The sequence below is a fragment of the Chelonoidis abingdonii genome, chromosome 3, assembly GCF_003597395.2.
Source record: "Chelonoidis abingdonii isolate Lonesome George chromosome 3, CheloAbing_2.0, whole genome shotgun sequence".
Lineage (NCBI taxonomy): Eukaryota > Metazoa > Chordata > Testudines > Testudinidae > Chelonoidis > Chelonoidis abingdonii.
In genome coordinates this window covers 102682476-102707796 of record NC_133771.1, presented here as the reverse complement: position 1 = coordinate 102707796, position 25321 = coordinate 102682476, and the positions used below count along the sequence as shown (strand labels likewise).

General features: G+C 38.6%; 1 protein-coding gene across 4 annotated transcripts in view; it reads right to left on the bottom strand.

Annotated features, from left to right (window-relative positions):
• The window catches only part of LAMA2 (laminin subunit alpha 2), a 490975-nt gene that overhangs the window by 16518 nt on the left and 449136 nt on the right, over positions 1 to 25321 (bottom strand). For 3 of the 4 annotated variants that reach the window (XM_075063935.1, XM_075063936.1, XM_075063937.1), the window contains 7 exons: positions 23762 to 23906; positions 22489 to 22627; positions 18008 to 18128; positions 14918 to 15094; positions 14117 to 14265; positions 10220 to 10396; positions 9340 to 9571 (listed from right to left, as the gene is read on the bottom strand). In XM_075063935.1, coding sequence (XP_074920036.1) covers positions 9340 to 9571; positions 10220 to 10396; positions 14117 to 14265; positions 14918 to 15094; positions 18008 to 18128; positions 22489 to 22627; positions 23762 to 23906 — 1140 coding nt within the window. Of the gene's footprint in view, positions 1 to 9339; positions 9572 to 10219; positions 10397 to 14116; positions 14266 to 14917; positions 15095 to 18007; positions 18129 to 22488; positions 22628 to 23761; positions 23907 to 25321 lie in introns of those variants that run through there. The other variant, XM_075063938.1, reaches the window with a different exon arrangement.

Sequence of the window (25321 nt, the reverse complement as noted above, 5' to 3'; positions counted from 1 at the left end):
GAGCATATTAATTTATTATGTGCTTTACAGCAGTATAAAGCATATATCAGAAAATAAAAAACCTCTTCTATAGTCTCCTAGGGATGCTAGTAATATTTTTCAAGAAGAACTTCTCATTCTGAACCTCATCTGTCCAAGAGTTAAAGTTCCTTCATTTACCCTGGAGCACTTTAGAATATGCTACCTGTTATAGGTATTGGCTCTGCAACTTCCCAGTGTCTTTTGTCTCTCCACGTAAAATAAAGTTAGCAGGCAATATAATGAAGATTCATTTTAAAAGCAGAGCTCCTTTAGACTTATGTACTGCTTTTTTGTCATCAGGGTATGCGCACCAGACCCTGAAATGATTTCTGTGCAGCTCAGTGCATCCTTAAATGTAGCTCACTGGCACTTACACTTTAGGGTGCTGTCTTATAGAGTCTAAGCAGGACTGAAATCTTAAAGGGACACTACCAACCTGAAATCTAGTCAATCTTTAAAAAAAAAGTAGATAGAAGTAGTTGCAGGTGCTACCCCTGCCACTGAGTTCCCATGCCAATTTTTTGTTTGTTTTACAATCAGGTTTCTTTCGCTGTCTTTCAAAATGTTTTCTCTCCCCTTGCTGCTGTTTGAAAGAGCCACACAGATACCAGAAAAACTGACTAGCTGATACGGAGGAGAAACAGGTACTATAGTCTTTATGCTATCGAATACACAAACATGACAAACCAAAGAAATAAAGAAAAATGTTGTTTTTACCAATGGTCTCTTCCAGTTACATTACTCTTAGGTGTTACTTGTAACAATAGAAGGTAGAACATTTTCAGGCAGAAGTGTGATTTTTTTTGACTGTGTCCTTTTGAACCTTGATCATATAGCCACAGACTAGCATTGTTCAATGAAAGGGTCACAAGAATTATTATCTCCTCCGACGCTCCACTTCGGGTATACTGTGAAGAAGTTTCTTATAGGATCTAAGACAGCACCATCTCAGGACAATAATACCACAGGAAAAAACAGACTTTGGTAGCTCTGTTTTTAAGCACTGTGTTTAACAGTCCTGGATTGGCCACAGCCTCTCTCTGAGCCCTGACTCAGCAGAGGCCATCAAAGTACAATGTGCCATGTTTTCTTGCCAACGTGTTCTTTCTGTGAAGCATTTTCAAGATGTCATGCATGATTCCTCATTTCTACTGCAAAGAGGAAATTCCCCACTCTGTGATTCCCCTCTTCAGTAATGTGATATTTTGTCTTTCACAAGTCAGAAAGAAATCCTCACAACAGTGGAGAACTTTTTAAAAAACATTTTCCACAACTGCTCTGTTCTGATTATAACAGTCCTCCATGTACAGTGAAAGAACATGCACTGTGACAAGTACACACCAATGTGCAATTAAAAGAAAAATGGGAGAAAGATGTTACTCAACAGCACAAAACAAGAGTGATGAATGTGTGATGATAGTCTTTCAGTGATTAACAAATGGATACAGGTGATATAGTTGCAAAATAATATTCCTATAATGCTGGCTAATGTCCAAAGCTATTTTAACAGTTACAATTTTAGCCTGATAGTTTAACAACTGGTAATAGTACTGTATATGTAATATATCCATCATCAGTTGTTTAAACTTGGAGATAAATTGAAATCTGGAATCGGCAGATGGATGAAGAATGAAAAAAATGGACCTAAAGTGAACATTTCAATGGCACACTAGTGCATGTTACAACATTAAGGGGCCAAAGTCTGCCCTTGGTTGTCTATTTATCGCCTCCAAGGATTTCAGCGAGGGAAAAATTTGGTTCTGTCAGATGTCAAATATTACTAAACTGTCTCAGTTACTTGCTACTTTCAGTAAGCACTGATGCTGGGGCACAGTAGGAGGACAAGGAATTAATGGTAGGTGCAACAAATGTTGCTGGGGATTTGGTAATAGGTTAACACACCTATTAATTTATTTTGTCGTTATATTGGTCCTTTATTTATATATCCCTTAAAAACAAATCTTAAATAGTCAACTGTATGGAGGTGGAAGTGTCAGTGAGAAAAAATTGTACAAGGGAACTGTTCTAGAAAATTCAGGCTTTATTCACATGCCTATCTCCAACAAAGGTCGGCCTGACTTTATCTCTGACAGTCTGACTTTACTTCTTTCACAAATGTGTGAGTTAAAAGCATGGATTGTCAGCCCAACTTGGAGTTTCCTGGCTCTGTATTTTTGTATCATAGCCTTAAGGTGTCCCACATTTAAGCCCAACCAGTTAATAAACCCTGACATCACCTCGGAGCCTCAAAATTGAACCATTTAATTAATTACTTTAACTTCGCTATTCTCTATATGATAGGAAACATCAGCAGAAGCCATGCATATCATAGAAAACTGATAACCTTAGTGGACCTGTCTGAGCAAATAGGAACTTCACTGTCCAACTGTCTCACACGTTCCTCTACAAATGATGCTGCATCAGCACTCATAAGAAAAGTCATTTATTAGCAAAGGAAGAAGGCAGCACCACAATTCACCCAATAGTGTTAAATGAAACAACTGGAGACTATTTGGAAAAATGTTGGAAGATACCGTGATGATGTCAAAGTCAGCTGTAATGCTGGCGCTCTTCACTTCAGTGGCAAACAAGTCCTGAGAAGCAGTAAATAATATGAGGCAGAAGCAGCAGTTACCAAGGCATTGTTCTCAAGCAAGACACATTTTAACAATCCTAGCAGAAGAAAGCAGCGAACAGGCAACCACGGTATTTCTAAACTACCTGATTAGCCTGTGTCCTGTCTGTCTGTTTTTTGTTTTTTTTTTTAAATGCAACTTCATTAAGAGTTCAAAACTCACTGCTGTGGAGATGGAAAGCACATGAGTACTTAAGACTTAAGAATAGGGTGTGATTTAAGTACAGTACAGTCTTTTTTGCCCCCCTGCATGTGGGTGAATTTCTGCGCTGACTGGATTTGCACATAAGATTCTTCCAGAATGGCTTTGAGGTACTACATTACTGAATCACGAATGATGTATCAGCTGTTTCAACATAAACCATCGTTATGCTCTTTGTTGCAGGTGCAAATACTGAGCAACAGAGCTGAGTGAACTTTTTCAGTGCAAATTTTTGGCAAAAAATACAGATTCAGCAACACTGAAACATTTGATGAAGTCACCTAAATTTCAGCAAATTGCGTTAGCTCCCCCCCAAAAAACAAAAATTAAAAAAAACCCTTAAAATACTTTAAAAAATTCTGAAAACAATTCAAATGCTTTATTTCAACATTTTCAAAATGAAACATTTTGATTTTTTGATTCAAAATTACTTTTAATTTAGAAAATGTCTTTATCAAAATGATTTAAAATGTTCAAAATCAAAACACATTTTGTGCACAACCTAAAATTATTTTTTGATATGCTGAAAATTTTTAATAAATTTGTGAGTCAGCCCAAAATGATTTTTTCCACCAATTTTTCAGAATTGCCAGCAAACTGAAAAATCCATTATTTGCCCAACTCTACTGAGCAGGATTTAGGCAAAAAAAGAAAAGATAGATCATTTAAGGTGCTTTTGAACATGAAGAATTCGAAAACACTTATTTTTCAAAAGAGAAACTGCAAGGGTGTTGGTACGTGTGTTTTCACACTTTTTTTTTCCAGATTACCACCCTGGGCAATATATGTGGATTACATGATTCATCATGGCTCCATGTACCTCATGTGTAAAGCCCATCTCTTTATTAAACAACAAAATTAAATAATAACAATTATTGTAAATAACATTAAACATTTAACTAATAATTATTTCTCTTAATTTTGCCCTTGAAAAATGGCTAGTATAAATACACATGGACCCAGGCAGTGGAAAGAGTCTCTCAGGTTTCTAGACAGAAGACAGCAAGCAATGGAAGTAAAATAAAGAAAGAAAAAAAGAAACAAACACTTCTGTCAAACAATATGCTTATGGCAGCCTCTCTCTCTTTCACAGGAGTGGGAGAATGGATTATCACCTTTATCTTGGAGTTCCTTTGCTCTGAATATTTGTGTCATAGACTCAGTGTTTTTGAACTGTATAAATTTTTTTTTATTGAAAATGGAAATGTATCAGTTTCATCATGTTACAATTTCGCCATCTTGTGGGTAGAAGTCAAAAGTGTTGCTTTAGTTCCTATATAAACAGGCTGGGAAGAATTCAATTTTAATTTTTTTTATAATTTCAATAGGTAATATGTTTATTTTAAGCATTTTAAAATTTGTATCAATTTACATTTTCACTATTGCTCAAATTATGGGTATGAAGCTTTTTTTTATTTTTAGTGATTTAAATTTTCACAATTGTGGGAAATTATAAGGGTGATCAGACAACTCAGACAACACAGCTACAGAGTTGTGTTAGGATATAGATATTCAGGCTGTCTGCAAAGGCCTATACTTTAAAAATTTAGGTGTATTCTTATCACTTAGCTAGTTATAGAGGTATAAAAGAGGTATAAAATCACTATCTGTCTGTGTAAGGTCCTTCTTTTACTGTGACAGTCTGAGGGTATGGCTACACTTGGAGCTGTACAGCGCAGGGAGTTAAACCTGTCTTCATACAGCTGAATAGGGAAAGCGCTGTAATCTGGCCACACTGACAGCTACCAGTGCACTGACGTGGCCACATTTGCAGCATCTGCAGCAGCATTGGGAGCGGTGCATTATGGGCAGCTATCCCAGCATTCAAGTGGCTGCAACGTGCTTTTCAAAAGGGGGGTATGTGGAGTGTGACAGGGAGCGTGGGGGAGAGAGTGAGTGGGTTTTTGGAACTGACACTGTCAGCAGCTGCAAGTTCCGACCTCCTCCCCCACCCCTTTCTCGCTCACTGAAAGCACCAGATAAGCAGCCTCCCCGAAACGGACCCCCCACTTCCCTCCCTCCCTCCCGCATGCTGTGCTGCTTCTCTCCTCAAGCCCCCTCTCTTCAAGCAAACACTAGCTGTGGGCATTCCAAAGGGAGCTCATTCACAGCAAACAGTAGCTGTGTTTGTTTTTTTGATAAGCAGCTTCGGGAGCCCGGAGTTCACAACAAAACAAAGATAGTAATCTTTACTTAAAAGCATTATGGGAAGCTTCCGGAGGTCAGTTACAGCGTAGTAAGATTATTCCCTGTTTACACTGGCACCCCAGCACTAGCGCTGTTCTCTTCATTCCTCTCGGGGAGGTGGAGTACCTGCAGCACTGTAGCCACAGAGATACAGCGCTCTATGTGCCTTGCCAGTGTGGACAGGGAGTGAGTTACAGCGCTGTAAAGCCACCACCAGCGCTGCAACTCTCAAGTGTAGCCAATGCCTGAGGCCCTGTTCTTAGGCTAAGCCTTTGGCTAAACAGCAGAGGCAGCCATAAGCTGGGAAATGTATGGTCACATTCTTACATTCCAAACTAGTCACATTGAAATAAGGTGCTATTGGGGTGTTAGGAATACAATCCCGTCCTGCTATACCTATCACCTCCAGAGGAAGGGAAGAGTCTAGATGTAAAAGGAAACTTAGTTTGATAGCATCCTGTCTGGCAAGAACTCACTTATTAATAGCTGGGATGCAAAATCTTCCTTTCTGTATTGTTCTATCACTATAGTCTCCACTTCCTTATTGTTTGTCCGTATAATCTCTGTCTGGTTCTGGAATTGTTTCTGTCTGCTATATAATTAATTTTGTTGGGTGTAAACCAATTAAGGTGGTGGGATATGATTGGTTAAATAATCATGTTACAATATGTTAGGACTGGTTAGTTAAATTTCAGTAAAATGATTGGTTAAGGTATAGCTAAGCAGACCTCAAGTTTTACTATATAGTCTGCAAGCAATCAGGAAGTAAGGGGAGGGACATGGGAACAGGGAATGGGGGTGGGGGAATTGAAATCATGTTTCGCTAAGGGGAGGAATGAGAACAGGGATACAAGTAAGGCTCTGTGGTGTCAGAGCTGGGAAGAGGGACACTGAGGAAGGAAACTGGAATCATGCTTGCTGGAAGTTCACCCCAATAAACATCAAATTGTTTGCACCTTCAGACTTTGGGTACTGTTGCTCTCTATTCATGTGAGAAGGACCAGGCAAGTGAAAAAGTGAAAGAATAAGCCCCCTAACAAGTTGCAACAAACTTCTGGGTTTGTACCAAAAACAAACTCAAGACTGGATTTTTTCACAATACTTTCCAATTTACTATTTCAAGCACCTGAACTATTTAGCCAGGAAATGCTGTGCCAACTTTTAATATTACTGTATTGGAGCAGGAACAACTTTCTCAATCAGTTTAATCATCTGAACTCCTTTACTGAGATACACATTTTTAAAATTTGCACCAATAACACCCAGTTTTGCATTGCCAGGAGTTTGAAGCCTGAGATACTATTCTGTACTGATTAGGCCTCAATTGAAATATTGTGTCCAGTTCTGGGCACCACATTTCAGGAAGGATGTGGACAAACTGGAGAAAGTACATAGAAGAGCAACAAAAATGGTTAAAGGGCTAGAAAACATGACCTATGAGGGAAGATTGAAAAAAACTGAGTTTGTTTAGTTTGGAGATGAGAAGACTGTGAGGGGACAAGATAACAGTTTTCAAATACAGTAACTCCTCACTTTACATTGTAGTCATGTTCCTGAAAAATGCAACTTTAAGTGAAACAATATGAAACAAATCCAATTTCCCCATAACATTTAATGTAAATGCAGGGGGTTAGGTTCCAAGGAAAAATTTTGGGGACAGACAAAAGGCATTATATACTATACAGTACTGTACTGTGGTTGGGAAGTGCCCCCGACTTACCCCACACAGGCACAGCCCGCTGCAGACAATGATGCAGGCAAGGACACTAGGAAGCACCTTGTGCAGGAGCAGCTTCCCCCTAGAAGAACAGGCACTGACTTTGCTGGGGAATGTTCCAGGCCTGCCTCTTCCCATCCCTGTTCCACTCCGGCCCACCTCTTGCCACCCCCACTCTACCTCCTCCACAGAGCACGCCGCGTCCCCGCTCCTCCCCCTCCCTAACAGTGCTTCCCTGATGCCAAACAGCTGTTTGGCGGTGCTTAGGACTTTCTAGGAAAAAAGGGGAGGAGCAGAGACATGGTGTTTCCCTGCTCCATCCCTTCCTCCCTCCCAGAAAGTCCTAAGTGGGAAATGCTGGGAGGGAGGGGGAGGAGGTGGAGAAGCGGAACTTGTGCAATGCTCCCTTGTAAAGTCGCTGCTTTTCCACAGAATCCTACAAGCAGTGGACAGAGCAAGCAGCCAAATGACTGCTAAGGGAGCATTGCACAACATTAAATGAGAAGTTCCCTAATGGAGCAGTGATGTAACTTGGAAACAACGTTAAGCGGGAGGATGTTAAGTGAGGAGTTACTGTACATAAAAGGTTGTTACAAAGAGGAGTGAGAAAATTATTCTTGCTAACCTGTGAGGATAGGACAAGAAGCAATGGGCTTAAATTGCAGGAAGGGAGATTTGGTTCAACATTAGGAAAAACTTCCTAACTGTCAGGGTGCTTAAGAACTGGAATAAATTGCCTAGGGAGGTTGTGGATTCTCCATCATCGGAGATTTTTAAGAGAAGGTCATTCAAACCCGTCAGGGATGCTCTAGAGAAGTGTTTTTCAAACTGTGGCTGCCACTTGTGTAGGAAAAGCCCCTGGTGGGCCAGGCTGGTTAGCTTATTTGCCCCGTCTGCAGGTCCGGCTGATCACGGCTCCCATTAGCCTTGGTTCGCTGCTCCAGGCCAATGGAGGCTGCTGGAAATGGGATGGGCTGAAGGACTTACTGGCCGCAGCTTCCAGCAGCTCCCATTGGCTTGGAGCAGCGAACCGTGGCCAGTGGGAGCCACGATTGGCCAGACCTGTGGACGGGGCAAGTAAACAAACAGGTCCAGCCTGCCGGTGCTTTTCCTACATAAGTGGAGGCTCCAGTTTGAGAAACACTGCTCTAGATAATACTTAGTCCTGCCTTGAGTGCAGAGCACTGGACTAGATAGCCTCTTGAGGTCCCTTCCAGTCCTATGATTCTATGATTCAGCAGTCTTTTGGCTAAGGTTATAAAATTTCACAGGAATCATTATATCATATCAGACCCATGGTCCACCTTGATCAGTATCCCATCACTGAGAGTGGCTGATACCAGAGGAAGGTGCAAGAAACACCATTATGAGAAAAATTTCCCATAGGGGAAGCTTCTTTCTAATTCCAATCAGTTAGTTGTTGTTTTATATCCTGAAGCATGAGGAATCCCACCCTTAACTCTCAACCTGTGACTATTTAATTTCTTTAACATACTCTTGTGATGGAGTTCAACAAAGATTTTTGACCATCAAAGTAAATTTGATCAGTCAGTTTTCTTTTGTCCATTATTTTACTGATATGTTCCCAGAACTCTAGTAGATCAGAGAGGCATGAATTTCTGATGATGTTCAATCAGCTGTTTTATTAATCTTTCTCTATGGCTAGTTTTTCAAGAGATCTGAGTTTCTATTTAAGCACTTCAGTGAAGTGGCCAGGTTCTCAAAAGCAGTCACCAACGAGTAGCTCCCTTTGTTTTAATTTAGTTTGAAAAATCTGACCCTTATTAATAATTTCAACTAATTTACTGGAAGCCAAAGTATGATTCACTGGCCTGTAATTACCTATCACATCTTTTAAAAAACTTCTGTTACCCTCCAGTCTTCTGATATAGATGCTGATTTTAATTAAATCACCTTTTTATATTTTCAGTAGAGTTAATACAGCACGTGGGCAGGGTCCACATATATACAGAGCATACATACACCTATGTGACACGTGTGCAAAGCATTACATCCTAATATGGCGATAGCAATACATGCATTTTTATAAAAGAGCTTTTAATCATTCAGTCTGATCCCATCCTCAACCACAAAAAAAAAGAAAAGAAAAGACATAAATGACACAAAAAAGGCCTATCCAACCTTGCAATTCTCTTTGGAGTTGAGAATGAAGGAAAAGCCAACAAAAACAAAATCTGTGATTGCCATGGTGGCTTTCTGGAGTTCTTGGGAGATTAGAGAGGGAAGAGGTGGAGAAAGGGGATATATAACAGAATCATATCACCTCAGTGTGACTCAGGATGCTATGATCATATTTTAAGCTTTCGCTGAGGAAAAAAATAAAATGATTCAGGATTCAAGCTTGTCCTGAGCTTTAGTTGACAATCTGCTTCATTTACACGCTGGATGAAACATCCAGAACTCTAGAATAGTGTAGATACTCCAACTACTCAATATCCTCTAGCCATCTACACACACATCGTAATTTTAAGGCATCATTACTAATTCCTCTCCTCTTCCCACATAAAAGAGACTTCTCTTCTAAAACTGTTCTTCATAGACGCAATACACACTTACATGTGTAGGAGGTGAAGGTGATGGTGGTGGAAGAGGAGAGGAAGAAAACCTGGGGGTGGCAGTTGTGCTCTCTTTCTCCTCTTTACCATCAGGTTCAGGCTGGATCAAGACAGAAGCAGGGGTAGCTTCATCTTCATCTTCTCCTTCAGGAAATCTGATCTCGGATTCCAGAGTGCGACACTGGCCTATATCTGCATTTTTGAAGGACACAGGCTGAGCGAAGTCCATGGGGCTAAGGAGACACAATGAAATCAATAGCTCTCATCAATTCCTCTGCCTCTCTTTGTCACTGAAGAAGCTATGGTACTGCTCTGAGTTCACACTTGACCAAGCACTGAGTCTGTTGCTTTAAAGTGTTATCAAAGTGATTTGTTTTGCAGAAGTTCCATTTCATTCACCATTCCTTTTTTTTCTGTCCACCTGGTACGTCCAGATCATTAACCTAGTGGAGCAGAACATTTCCTATGGTTAAGGCTCCATGCTAAGCATACTAATTCCCATAATCTGACAGTCCAGAATCTCACCCTTATTTAAAAACAATGGCACAGAGTTCCATAAGAATGGCCTACAACACCAAAGCATTACTAGGGTAAGTTGTTGTGGTCTGGAATGTGGCTTTAGAACACTGTAGGTGGTATTTTTTGTGGGCAGGCACTGGTTCTTACACCCAGAAGAAGACTGACCTCAATAAATCAGACCTATGTCCTGTCATGTGCACACTGTATATTGATATATCAAAAAGAACAACGGTGTATAAGGCAGTTTTTAGGTACCCTTTTGTGTAGGTTTAAGCTTTTGACAGCAACTTTTCTCTTGGCAGCTGAGGTGCTTATAGCTTCAGTAACCAAAACATCTGTGAGCACTAGTAAGACCTACTTACATGGCATTGATGACAAGATTCCATATGCAACCCTCAAAAGGGGGTATGTTCCTGATAGGCGCAACCTGAAAGTAAGGTGGGGTCCCTCCCACAAAGAGTTTTTTAACAGTTATAGACTGATCAGTAGGTAGCCTCTGAGTCTGGCTTCTGTCTTCATCTACTTGAACAGTAAACATCCTATGAAAAGATTAAAAGCAAATGAATAAAAAAGGATCTACTAAGGCTATTGCTTGCATTAAAATCATTTTTTGCAGACACCATTTACTGCTGCACCCGCTATAAAACTGGGTGAACCCAAATTGCATGATTAGCAACACCACATTAAGCAAATATTAGCTACTAACAGGTTCACAGCCACTACAATGCTTCCTTCATTAATTCTCCAGCAGGGCTTGGCAACACCAGACAGTGGAGCTGCAGTAATAGTAGCTTCTGGTTGAATTGAAAAAAGTAGTCTGAAGCATGACAGCACTGACATGGTAAAAGTCAAGCCTGCTGTACGTGACATTATGTATAATCATATAGGGCTCAGTGGGATATAACAGCATGGGGTCACATTTTGTTGGGTCTTTATTTTCTGGCTTGTACTAGTTATTATTTTCTTGCTAGGGGACAAACAATGCTCTGGAGTGCTCTGATTGCAGGAATCAACAGTAGATACATACTGTACATTTTAAAAATATATGGTTAGCCTATTTTGTGGGAAGGCGGTAAGGGAGAAAGTCATGTGGATTGTTCACTGTAATTATGCAAACACATTGTCCAAATATAAGAGAAGAGGTCACACAAAAACAATGCTACAGAGCAGTGAGATAGAGGCATACACCCATGTATGTTAGCGTTAAATTGTTGAAAGATTTTTACCACATTTATAACAAGGCTAGGAGGGTAGAGAAATCTAGGTTGTTAGGAACCTGTACGTTAAAAAGAGGGAAACAGGTACTAATACAGAGAATGTGGATGTAGAAAGACAATGAGTTATTTTGATGGGTGACAAACATAACGTAATAAGGCATCACAATACCAGGGTCAGTCATCTATCTGTTGCTGTCTTTGGGACAATCTGAAGATGAGTGATGAAATGAGCAAAGGCTGTAGCAATTTAGCAAGTCTAACTCAACGTGAACTCTGAGCCAAAAGGTGAATCAGAACTTCAGTATGTTTGAAGCTGCAAGTGAAACTCTATTTGAAATAATTTCTTTACATTGCTATACTAGATATAATAGACATTAACCACGAGAGAGTAAAGACAACAAAAAAAGAGAGAAATCTAGAAGACTCTGGTGCAGGTTAGCAAGTGTGCTGTTACTTTAGAGATGCTGAGCCAAGTCTCTATTTCAGGATCACAAGAAGTTAAATATTAGGGCCTAAATATTTATACATCAGTGCCTGGAGTTAGGCATCTAAATCCATGTTTAGGTGCCTAAATAATCAGTCTCATTTGTTCAGAAGAAGTGACCACTCACAGCACACTGTGAAAGAGTCAGTTTCTGGCAAGTTACCTCATTGTCTCAAGTATCAGAGGGGTAGCAGTGTTAGTCTGGATCTGTAAAAGCAGCAAAGAATCCTGTGGCCCCTTATAGACTAACAGACGTTTTGGAGCATGAGCTTTCGTGGGTGAATACCCACTTTGTCAGATGCATGGGACATCAGATGCATCTGACGAAGTGGGTATTCACCCACGAAAGCTCATGCTCCAAAATGTCTATTATTCTATAAGGTGCCACAGGATTCTTTGCTGCTCTCATTTTCTCAACTATACATTCATATAACAAAGAAAATTCAATCCTTCCTCCTCACTCCCTCCTCACCAAATAATAAAATCTTGTAAATTACAAAATATAAATGAATTTAAAAAGCACATTCCCCGGGGAGGCCAATTTTCAAAGTTAAGATACCCAAGTACACGTTATTTGGATGCTCATATGGAGAAATCGGCCCTCAAATGCATGCACACAAATTAAAAAGTAGGCTTACTGTGTGCAAAACATCCAACCCCTTCACAGTTACAGGTAGCATCATTTTGATCAAAAGACATAAGTTGTACAGTATGCCTTTCTTGGATTCCATTCTATTGCAGGAATTGCTTATACTGTATATTGTTGCTTATTGACACCTTCAGCCAAGTACTTTATCTCCTCTTCAGATTACCATAGAAAACATATACATGTTTTGCAACAGAATACTATCATACAGTGCATTGGTCCTGAACACTATCCTATAATTATCCTGGAATGGAAAGCAATTAGTTTATAATTATATGGACAATTAGCTACTTGAAGAGTTTAAGCCTGAGCTGATGACAAGCAGATAAAGGGATTAGGTTTAATAATTTATATCTTTTCATTTCGAATCCAGCCTGTGTTACATAAAGTTCACAGTCTTCATTTAATTTTCTCAGTAGCTCTGTTACAAAACAAATTTTGAAGGCTTGATTCTAATATGCATCTCTCATCACTGGATGGCGTTGTAGAGCAGTTATGTATTGATTTAACGTAACAAATTATTACCTTTGTTCTAAGCAGTTTTATTTGATATTCAAGTTAAAAGAGTTTACCTGTATGTTTAAAAATTTGTATTATCATCATCATGTAACATTAGTCTGTCAAGAGAGCATGATGGTTTCTTTTTTTTTTTAATAGAGGAAAAAATCTCTGCCCCAAGGAATTTACCATCTAACAACAAACAAATGATAGGACATGCTGGGGCTGGGGAACAAAATTGCAGTAGGGGATTATTTACAACAAACAGGTGAAAGAGGCAGTGAATTTCTCCTGAGCAGAGATTATAGTGAAAGAAGGCAAAGCCAAAAGGAGTGACTTTTAAAGTAGAGGGAAGGGAAAGCACCTGGTGACTAGATGGAAGAGGAGGTTCTTCTAGGCAGTTGGGAAAAAGGCACAAAGTCATAAGTGGAGTTTAGACTAGATGACCATAACTGTAGTTTTCACACTTTAGCTAGTCTAGGTGAATCATAGTGAGGTGCCTACGGTTCACCTCGATCAGCTAACGTGTTCAGTTACAACCTGCCCTGGATATACTGGAGTTCATAACATGCTAGCGATCACATGTTACTTACAACTTTTTATAAAAACATCTTTTCTCTTAGTGTGCACAAGTCCACTGAAGATTTGTACAGTACATTCCACAGTTAGGCCTAGATCCACAATTGGGCCTAGATTTGGGCAGTAACAGAACATAAATAATAGTAACTGCATAAATCCCTACACATCAAGATGACAATATGTTTATTGTCTCTAATGCGGGTATCCTTAATAAATGGTAATGTGCATCTCCTTAACAGCCTTTTGGGTGCATGTCTCTGAAAAAGTGGTAAGGGACATTGAGCTAGTGAAGGGGTGAATACAGTTGAAACATCTGCAATGGCTTAATTGTGATAAAGAAACATTAGTGTTAATCCACTACTATGTATCTTCATTTTCTTAACTCACTCAATTGGACACCACTGTAATCATGTATATAAAAATGAGCATGTGGTATTTGGGAAAGGTTATCTGCCGCTGTTGCTGTTTTGAAAGCTGTGTTTCTCCGCAACTCTTGCAAAGATGATTTACTGTTCTGAAGTTCTATTCCTCAGCCACATAAATTAGATTAATAAAATACATTTGCCAACTACCAAAAGGTTAAATATAGCAATTTTGATTAATGATAATCTTAAGAAGAGCTGCCTGATAACCTCACTAAAGCATGTAACCTTAGCCTATACAGTAATAAAATTAGCAGTCAGAAACTGCCTATTTTTTCAGTAAGGAAACCATGCACATATTATACTCTCCTCCTTACATAAAAAGGAATACTGATTTTAGTCATCTATTTATGATGGTGATTGAATTAACTGTACAACGAGTTGTGTAGCACCCCGGAGTCCTTGTTTGTTACCCTTTGATTCTTTCTATCCGGATGGAGTGTTCTCTACCATCATGAAAATCACCGGATTCAGGTCTGATGGTGATCCTGCGTGGATCTCGTATTCCAGTGGAGATATGCACTTCTAATCGACCTTTATTCAGGAACACTGCATAATAGGCCTGTAATGTGGAACAGTTATTAAAAGCTAAGCCATGTTCAGAAGGGAACTGCTTCTCTTACTTTTGCATTTGCCCAAGTTCTCCCTTAGTAAAGCATATCCCTTCTCCTTTGCTCCACCTATTGTTGCTGCTGGTAGGAATTAACCTCATTACAGTCTCCTCAAGAACTGTGCCACTATCCTACTTCAGGTACAAAAACATAGTAACCAGCTGAGGCTGCACTTAGAATTCCAGCCACTGGTATTTAGGCTAAAATGTGAGTTCTATTGTAGCAGTCACTTAGAGAAATCCAGAACTGATCTGAAAATACTGTCAAATCATTATACCAAAGAAAAACAACCCTGTGCAATATTAGTGCTTTGTGTTACCCAACCCAAAAAATGAAAACACGAACCAGAATTCTGAGGACTTAACCCCCACAAAATCCTCAATAAAGCCAATCTTCAATGCAAAAGTAAATTGTGACACTCCCATTTTATTTGTCCTTCAAACAAACAAAAGCTTTGGAAAGAAAACCTCATTCAGCAGCACTGGACTTCTACTTCATCATAAATATATCATGGCAATGCAGTGGCTAGGTACAACAAGCCATGTGAAAAAAGCTCAGCAGAAGTTATGAGTTTTCCATATCTTCTACTGTATTGTTCTTTACCTGCCCAGTCTGTCTGCGTTTTCTCCTTGGGGGTATAGGTGTCCCTGCTGTGCCAAATAAGATGACCCCAGACTCATTCTTGGTGCTAAAGGACAGGTTGATTTCTGTACCCATGTCAAATGAGACTGGCTGCAGTTCCATAAAACCTGGTCTGAGGAAGCTAACTGTGTAAAGGTTCTGTGGAAAGAGAGAGAGAAGGTGAATTGGTATGACACAAAACAAAGTACAAACCTCCCATAAAGTTATATTTACCAATGCATACTATTAAGATAGACTATAAATACTTAGCAATTTACATTTTCAAAGTCTTGGACAAGCATTAATCAATCTGTACCATCAATCATTATTAGAAGATTTCTGGAATACTAAATTTCAGAGGGAAAGAATGGTTTACGTAATTGCAGCTTTATTTCAGAATATTCAGTTGATTTAAGAGTGACTGCTTATTGTTATTTTATCTGACTATTTTTCCTTTTCCTGTTTTCCTTTCACTTTTAAATCGATCCAATAAAGAACAATAACCAATATGAACATACATTGGATTCTATTATTTGTCAAATTTGACCAGAATATATTTTCTATTAATCATTCATCATTGCTTCATCATCTGCTAAGCACTATTGCTTCACTGATGAGACAAACTCATAAATGAAGCACGTATTGCCTATGGTCCAACTGCTTTGCACGCTGTCAGGTAGTAGCACAATTTAAAGACATGCAGTATGTCATCAGATAATAAATCAATGCATTTTATATCAGGTTTTCTGTAACTGCTGCCAATTTGTGCGTCATTCCAACTGAGGAGGAGAGACTATTTCTTAGAAACTCTGACTTTCTAAAATAACTTCCCTTTTTGTCAGTAGAGTGGAGTTGCCCTCAGACAGAGATGTAGTAGATTGTGCCAAATGAGAGAGGCAGACAGACATCTGCAATATTTTTCTTTGAAATTCCAGGAAATTTAACTAGCTGAGTGTTATTTCAAGCCTCATATTTTCCTTTTTTTTTATTATCTTATCCCATTCCTTTATTTAGTATCATCCATTTATTGTAAAATTTACAATAAAACCCAAAATTTGTGAGATTCAAAAGAGTTTGTGTAATTGTGCTTGATTTTATTTTAACTTTGTCACACACCTCTGCTCTTTCTAGATCTGGCTTGGGGCAGAATTGGAAGCAACAAAATACCACAAAAAAGGCTGATTTTGTGGTATTTCTGGCCTGGTCAAAACTAGAACTACTGTTCTAGTGAGATTTCTAACTTGATTTGGAGACCAAAGAGGTTTGGATGAAGTCGGACAAACTCTAAATTATTCAGATTTATTGGATTCTTATCTGAATTGAACGTTCAGTTCATCCATCAAGTAACAAAATTATCCTTAGCTATAGAAGCAGTTCAAGCTATTCATTAGAAGAAAAGAAATTTCTCTAAATATTGGATAAATTCTGTGTCATTCCTTCAAGTCAGAGGCACTTCCTATGTCTGGAGAATAAAGATATTATCCTACTCTCAATTCTGGGATCTGATTCTTTTTCTGTTCCATATAGATTAAAAGCCTTTTCATTTAATTAGAAGCAACAACTATTAAAAATAAATATCTATATTTAACATTCTAAACAAATTACATTACATTATTAAAGATAACAATTACATTATTAGAGAAATACACATAATATGCCTAATAGTTCAGTTGATGGCTATTAAAAATAAATGACTTTTTATATAGAACTGACTGCTGTTTACCTGCATGTCTGTCACATGTAAAAATTAGAATATATTTGTATTTACATTTGAAATCTTGATGACTTTGTGGTCTATGCCTCAGGTGGGAATAACCCTGCAAGATTAATTCTCCTCCAAACCTGAACCAACCTGAAACCATTATGGTGGGTTCGGATTTTAATGGAATCAGTGAACCTGAGACCTGGTCCACAAAAGCTGAACATCCTAAGTGGGTTCTGTGGCCTTGTGAGGTTTCTATGATATTCAGTTTCCACAGAAACTGCCCCCACAAGTGAACTTAGCGGAGAGTGGGGAGGCATAGTAAGCTGGGTTTGTGGCCAGTCCCTGCAAACAGACTCTGCAAGGTTTGGTTCATGAAGACCTCATCAGCTGACTTCTATAGGATCAGTTCATTCCTTGTTTCAAACACCTACATCTCCCTGGCACCACACAAGAGCAGGAGTGGTATTCAAGATATCTGAATTTTGAGTGACTGTGAGTAAGGGTATGTCTATGTGGCTATTAAAAACCATCAGCTGGCTCATGTCAGGCGATTTGGGTTTGCTGAGATAGGGCTAATGGGCTGTTGAACTGAGGTGTAGACATTCAGGCTGAGGCTGGGCTCTGGGATCCCATGAGGGGGACAGTCCCAGTGCTAGGACTCCAGCCCAAGTCCAAAAGTCTATACCACAACTAAACTGCCCCTCAGTCTGAGCCTGAGTCAACTGACACAGGCCAGCCACAGGGTTTTGAATTGCAGTGTAGACATACCCATAGTCTTTATAACTCTTCAATACCTCAGTCTCCTCATCTACAGTAACGGGATAACAATACTTATCTTACAGTACTGTTACAATTCTAAATTAATGAATGCTTCTAAAGGACTCAGACACTCAAATCAAAAGTGCTTCAGAAGTGCTATGTATACTGGTATATTATTAAATCCTGGTAGGTTACTCAACTCTTCTCTTTTCTGAGACAGAAACAATTATTTTTATGCAGCTTACTGTATGAGTCCCTTGTGTGGAACTGTGCATTAATGGGTTGTCACCTAGAGGTAGCTGAATTTCAATTATCCTCAATCTATGGTACGTACTGTATTTTGTAAAATGCTTTAGGATCTTTTATAATGAAAGATGCTATAAACAGTAACTAATACCTCGTTGGCCTAACTCTGTTCTTGTTAAAATCAATAGTAAAGCTCCCATTGTCTTCAGTAGGTTGGGGCAAACGTAGGCCAATGCTAAGTGGTTTTGAAAATCCCACCCTATGCATGCAGTATGTGATTGATATCTTGAAGTGTTCGCAAAAACAGAAAATATTTTTCTTCACCCTTTTACTCAAAGTAAATACGTGACAGGCTAACCAACCTCCAGTGTGCATCCTTTGGTTATGCCTACAAAATCAGGGCTGCTCAGTATACTATATGGTGTTCGTGAAATTTCAATATCTTTGAGGCAGCCTGCATATTTCTTTAAGTTCACTTCAGGCCTGTAAAAAAATAAAATTAAAAACATAGCGCTCATCACGTGAGTTAAGATGCAACATGTTTTCTATGCCCTCTAAAGAGACTTTATCAATCAGACCCACACACTCATTCATTCATATGCACAAAGATACTCTACTGAATTTTTTTTAAACCCAGGCACACGTCTGAATGGGTGAGCATTGTGTGTGCAGGCATAAAGTACATCCTGCTTTCCATCACCCATCAGCACACAGTATAGTCTGGCTACCATAGGGGTGTAAAAGGATGTTCTTCTCACTTATCCCCCAACAAGAACAGTCTTTGGCTTTACTCCTTTTTGTTTGTTTGTTTTTTTTTAAAAAAGGAGTGCTGTCACCTTGGACATTTAAATGCAATAAACTATGAAATAAGTAGGTAGCTGTCCTCCAGGCAAAGCTGAAAGATGCAGGCTGGAAATCATAACAACAGGGAAAGACCTTGACTGGAAGACAAATGTTTCTTTCATATATACATTAGATCTTGAGGGAAGAGGGACTTTTGTAACTTGAAGAAGTTTAGGATGAAACATTTGCTAAAAACTGCAAGAATATTTCATTCCACATCTTGGATTTTTCTGACTAAAATAGCTTTCTTGTTTTGGGAAGCCATTATGCTCATAGGCTGAGATTCATTCCTTACATATTCCCAATTTTTTCCAAATACCATTCTATAAAAGCCATAGTATTATTTCAGCCTTTCCCAGCCAGTTAATTCTCTCCCCCACAAAACACTTGGGTTTTGATCTGGATCCTCACTATACAGCCAAGTCATGAAAGGTATCCTAATGTAATTGCAAAACTCCTGTGCTATGGTTTGCATAGTCTTTCAGTGCCAGGAGAAATGACAAAAACACTGAGCATTCCACCATAACTACCATGTTAGTGTGGCAGTAATTCAGAGATCTCAATTCTAAGGGCACTAAATCAAGCCCCAGGACTCGTGGCCAAGTCTGCCCTTTATTATAGTCATTAGCCACCAATCTAGCAAGGATGAACTGCTCCATAATCCCCAGTTTGGCTGAAACTGCCCCCCCGCAGCTATTCAAGCCATGGAGACTAAATCCAAAAGGAGCAGCAGTACCTATAGCTAATTCACTGATACTGTAGTTAATTCACCTGGATTGAAGAATTCACTAATAATTCACGTTATTGCAGTCTTTGGAGATGACAAACAAACATTTACTGGGACATGGGGACAACGTGACCAACCAAACAAAAGAAAAAATGTTTTTAGAAAATAACAAGGAACTATAACTGGGGAATTAAAACTGAAAACCAGGGCATTAAATTCAGAATCCTGGAAAAAACTATTTAGTATGATTTTCAAGGCCATTAATTACAAAATTATTACAAAATAACTTGATATAAACAGATCATTTCAAATACATATTTTTTAATTGAAAGCCATTCTTTGCATTACAGCCATCTCAGGAAGCACAGCACAGATTCTGACAATTTTGCATCCTTTATCTAAATTAGACTAACCCTCTGGTTTACTAAAATAATCCAAACTCTGCTTTATTCAGTTATGGTCAGCCTTTCATTTCTGATTCTTTACATCCCATCAATGCCTCTTCAGAAATTTACCTTTACAGCAGCAGAGCTGTTTCGCAATCTCATTGCCAGCAATTATTTTCAGTTGCCCAAACACTACCAGATTATACAAATACCCACATGCATGTCTCTGCCATCCAAACAGCAATTCCACATTCCCACCCTTTTTCACTGACATCTCCAATTTCAGACTCCTAACTAGAGTTATGTGAACTTAACCTCTATTATGAAAGTTTAACTCTGCTTTCATGCTGGGGCTTCAGTGAAACAAGGTCAAAGTTCATCTAGACATTTTCTGAGATTCACAATAGTTTTTGAAAATCTGGGCTGAATTTCAGGAGAACCTGAGTAGGGTTTCCCTGAAGTAAGGCGGCTTCCAGGGAAAAATGTATGGCTTTGTTCTAATCATTGGGGTTCGTTAATTTGGGGATTTCATGTTTCTGACTCAAAACCAGGTATTAACTTGGAGGTTTGGGCAAAATTGAATTCACACCTGAAAAGTCAATGCAAAATTTCAGAACACAAACCCACCCAAACTGAAACACACATGCACAAAAGGTGTCATAACCCCACATTGGCCCAAACTGTCAAGTTTCACACAGATCTGCTGCTAACCTTCCTGCCATTTTTAGGAATTAAATCATTGCCTTGGAGAACAGCATTTCTGGTCCCTGAACTTGTTGAGCCACTAAATTGCCCTATGGTAGGCAGAAATCACCTGTACCTAGTCTTCTTTAACTAGGATCTTGATCGAATTAAAAAAACCAAACAAAACAACAGCAGAAACAAGCAGCTATGTGAAGAGGCGAGAAAGGTTTTTGGGTATGTGTGTGCACAGCGTGCAACAAGAGAGTGTTAAGCACTTAGGAGCAGCTTTGCCTGTTGCAGCAGGAACAACTTGCTGAATTAACAGTGGAACAGTTGGTGTAAATGCTACCCACAGCTCCTGCACTGCCACCTGAACCAAGCTGCACTTACTCAATGCATGCAAGTCATGCAGATATTTAATTATTTTTACCTTGCTTTCATACTAGGATAAAAGAGAGGGAAAAAACAAGTTTATTTTTAATTACGTTCATTGTAGAAAATGATATTCATTATCAAGATTCAGAACATTTCAGACTGAAATCGATCTAGATCTCCCAGTGAAAACAAATGCTGGTTGGTGAGATTATTTTAATATAAATAAATATACAACAGGCCTTAATAGGCTAGTACAATTAACAGCGTTATTTGCCTCCACCATTCTACTGTAAAATGTCATATAGATCAGTAAATTATTTTATTATATGTTGCTACAATTAGCCATCAGTAAAATAAAATAATAAAAGTAACTGGCAGGAGATGGTTCTGAGACTGATACAGCCTGCCATTTATAAAGTCACTGGTATCTCAATGTCCGCTGCTTGCAGCAGCTCAAATGATCTTTATCTTGGATAGCAATTTACTGTAACATGTATCTTGCACCAGGTCACAACTGATGAATCACAGCTGCAGGCACAATGGTTCCCACAGTTTCAAATAGCTAGGGTGTTCTTGGTTTCCTAAGCAACCACAAAGGATATGCCTAGGAGTAATTTCTTCACATAATTTGGCACACGCCAGTGTGACTTCACAATTACATAATCCAATGTGAGACTTCATGAGGGAAACAGCTTGGTTTTTTATTACAAGGTAAACTGATATCAGAGGTACTGTAAATTAAACGTAATAAATTAACAAATATGCCTGTTCTCCCTTTGGTTGTGAAACAGCCCACTAAACTACAGCTATGCTTCCCGGTGCACAAGGTGACTTTATGACTGTCATTATGAAATGTAAATGAAGTTGACACAGATTAATAGGCTTGTTTTTGTTATAGTTCATCTAGTCATTGTAGCTCAGATTTTTTGTGTTGCAGAAATTGCTGAGCATTCATTGAACCCCAACAAGATTTGTCAGATTATTTAAAAGCCCTTAGTTAAATTCCACCATCTCATATCCCATTTCTTAAATACTTAAGTATAGTGAAAAGAACATGCAATATATTTTATACATAATGAAATTTACTGTGGAGGAGTTTTCGCTGAGTAAGCAGTTCAGGATTTGACTCAGAAAAAATAAAATAAAATGAAATTAACCACATTTCATTGCATTTAAATATACTGCATGATATTTTAAATCTATTCAATATAAATTCTCGAGCACAAGGAATTTTATCTTAATGAAGAATTCAGGAATGGAACTTCTGTCTTCAAATAGATTTTAAAATTAGTACAACATGCCATAAATTTTATGTAACACATATTGAAAGTATAGTAGGCAATGATCCTGCAAAGACTTATGCAATCATTTAATGTTAAGCAAATGAGCAGTTTCTGACTTTAGTGAGATACTGATGTTTGTAAAGTTAAACATGTACTTAAGTCATTGCAGGACTTGGGCTTTATTCTGATCTATAGGTTCCGAGCTGCAAATTCCATGCTTTTAGGAAGCAAAGAAATGTACAGAGAAAGAGACGCTCAGTTACATCATTATGGTTCCATACACAGCATCAGGAGCCTTTACTGTAGTATAATCGCAGCTCACTGTGTATGGAGCAGTGAAGAATTCAATCCATCTTAAGGTGCGAGCTGGCACTTACAGAAGAAATATCACTCAAGAGTATCAATGTCAGGTACCTTTGATCCTGCATTGGGAATGGAATTCACAATTCTCCTGGCAAGTAAACTTGAGGAGAAATAGGTACATACAATAAACTTACATTATCTGCTCTCCCAATAGGCAAAGATATTGTTTTAAGTCCAATTACCTCAGGTTTCTAAGAGTAGGCAATCCACCAAAATATATTTTCTCATCAGCTTTCAAGTTGAGACCAAAATGGCTTCCTGTAGAAGATGTTGCTATGATCTCTTCCTGATTGGTGTCTATGTCTACAATTGATACATTGGCTGGAAAAGATTAAGAAGTTGAAAATCAGACATAAACAATATATTATCCAGTGGAAAAAAAACAGAATGAACATTTTTTTTTGGAGGAAGTAGGGTAGTAACTTGCAGGTCAGATAGTGGATTTCCAAATCATAAATTAGCTGGGTAGAAGAAAAAAACATTTTTCTCTTTTGCCATAACAATCTGAAAAATGCCATAGTAATCTTGTACGATTTATTTTTAAATATGTTCTATCCCCAGCCCTAACTGGTTTGTCTTCAGTGTCAGTACTTTATTCAGTGAAGAGTTCAGGACAAGAATGGGGAAATCATTTCACATCTACTTCGCTGGTTTGAATCCAGTGCAGGACAGAAGTATGCAAAAGCTTTTACCATACAATAGTTGCTGAGTGTCATAAGAGTCTCAGTTCAAGTCCTATTGGACATATACTTACCTCACAAAACAAACCCTATCTCACACACAATTGCCAGGATTCTCAACCAAGATGAAACACAGAATGGATATGGAGGCTAAATTCCGCTCTCAGGCTTGTAATTCCTGCTTTAGCTTTTGTACGAGTAGAGGTTAAAGAATCTATGGCACTATTTGAAAATATGCTTAGTTTCCACAGTCTGGGTTCCAATGTCATGACACTGTGCAAGATGTTACTGAATATATAATAGTTGCTGTGTTTATTTACATAATTATTGCAGTATTTAACTCATTACTTTTTAAAGCACTTTGGGATACTCAGAGTATGAAAAGCATTGTAAAGACTAAAACCAATTTCTAATCTAACAGAAACCACATAGATTTGTTTTATGAACTTTAAACAACATCAGGGAACTGCATGAAGATAACATTTTTCATTCAAATGCATTTTAGAATGTAATTTAGCCAGCTGTTAGGCAGAATTATGCCCGAAAATTAAGCTACCGGTTTCAAAAGAAAATCATAAAAGACCTGGTTGACACTGTAATCAGTCATTTCTAACCTAAGCCACCTGCAACCTAAGCAAAATAAGTTGCTAAATCACTTTCTTATAGAACTTTCTAATCCAGCAATATTGTATATCATCTTCCCTGTGATTAGATGGTTAGCTGTGCTGGATAGGGTAATTAGACCACTTCTGATGTTATCACTGTAGGAACTCACCTTGTTTTTGGATTCTTGAGAGGGTGAACGATTTCCATTTCCCATCGTTATGGTTTTGGTTGCCAATAGCAGAAGTTGTACCTGAACCTAGATCGTAGCTGACTTTTATATGCCCATCACTGAGCTCTATGCTCATGAAATCTTTCTGTTAATGAGACAGATTAGACACATTATTTAGACACACTGGAAGACTGGTTCCTGTTCTCTGTGATAAGCAATATTTAACATGAAACAATTGTTTATTTTCTGAGTGACAACGTACAGAGGTTTTACTTAAGTTGTTAAACTCCTCAGATATTTATTGTGCCTAACTTCAAGTACACTGAAAAGTACTGTCAAAGAGTTGGATTTTTTACTTCCTACCTTCTTATGCAGGTCACTGGCTAAAGTGGTGGGTGATTTCCTTCTAGTCAGTGATCTACCCCAAAGGGAACTGAGTAGTTCAGTTTGCTATAATTCCTATCAACCACTGGTGCTGATATTTAAATACCCTGAAGTTGCAGCACTGGTAGCTGACTGGACCTGTGGTACAATAAACTACAATATCCAGGGCAAACAAAGGGTGGTAGGATGCGAGGGGAACAATTACTAGCTCACGAGGGAGCCAAAGACCAGGCTCATGGGGAAGGTAGGACTTGAGAAATGGGGAACTACTAATCCAGCGGCATGAGCCCATCAGAGAAGTTTTAATTTGAGTTGTTTCTCTCATGGTTGCTCCTACTAAATCTAGTGTGAGACCACATTTTAATAGAGAAATGATTTCACGAACTACTTGTGTTCCCATTGTATGGCCCACCCACCCTCCCTGCTACTGATAACTGCAAAACATCCCTAGAGCAACTACCACAGTTGTTTACATGAAAAAGTAATCTTCTGAAAACAACGTATTTTTGCCTCTCTTCTAATGCAGTTAAGTGACTGGAAACAGGCCAGCACAATGTGATCAGCCAATGGCACATGCCCACCAGTAAGTGTTTTGCAAAGGTTCAAGAAACACAGTTCTGAAAGCTCTTGTACTGAAGATCACAACCCATGTTAGAAGGATAATGTGGGCTGGATTCTGTTCTCAGTTAGGATGTTGTAAATTTGGAGCAGCCGTACTAGAATTCATTCGAGCTACTCCAGATTTAATTTACACTCTCATTGTAAATGAGATCAGGTTCTGGCCATAGGAATAACCTCGTCCTGCTGTCCACAGACCCTTGACAATACAAACAAATGAATAAGTTAAACAACCTTAATAAACAAATGTCTGAAATTATCCATTTCAGCTGTAGTGTGAGAACATTAACTAATATTTTTAAATAAACGCCAGCATCACATTCTGTTGGCTGCTCTGTACATAGTTTCCCTATCCTGCTGCTCACACTGGGCAAAAACTACTACTCTTAATTTGTATACAAAGCATTCTGTACTCAGTCCTTTCTTGTGCTTATCCATTTCCCATGCACTATATTTTCAGCCACAAAACATCAACCATAACGGGGTGGGGTGGGGGGGGAGGAGGAGAGGAAAGGAGGAGAGAAATCAAAGAATTCTACTAATTTGAACATTTCTAAA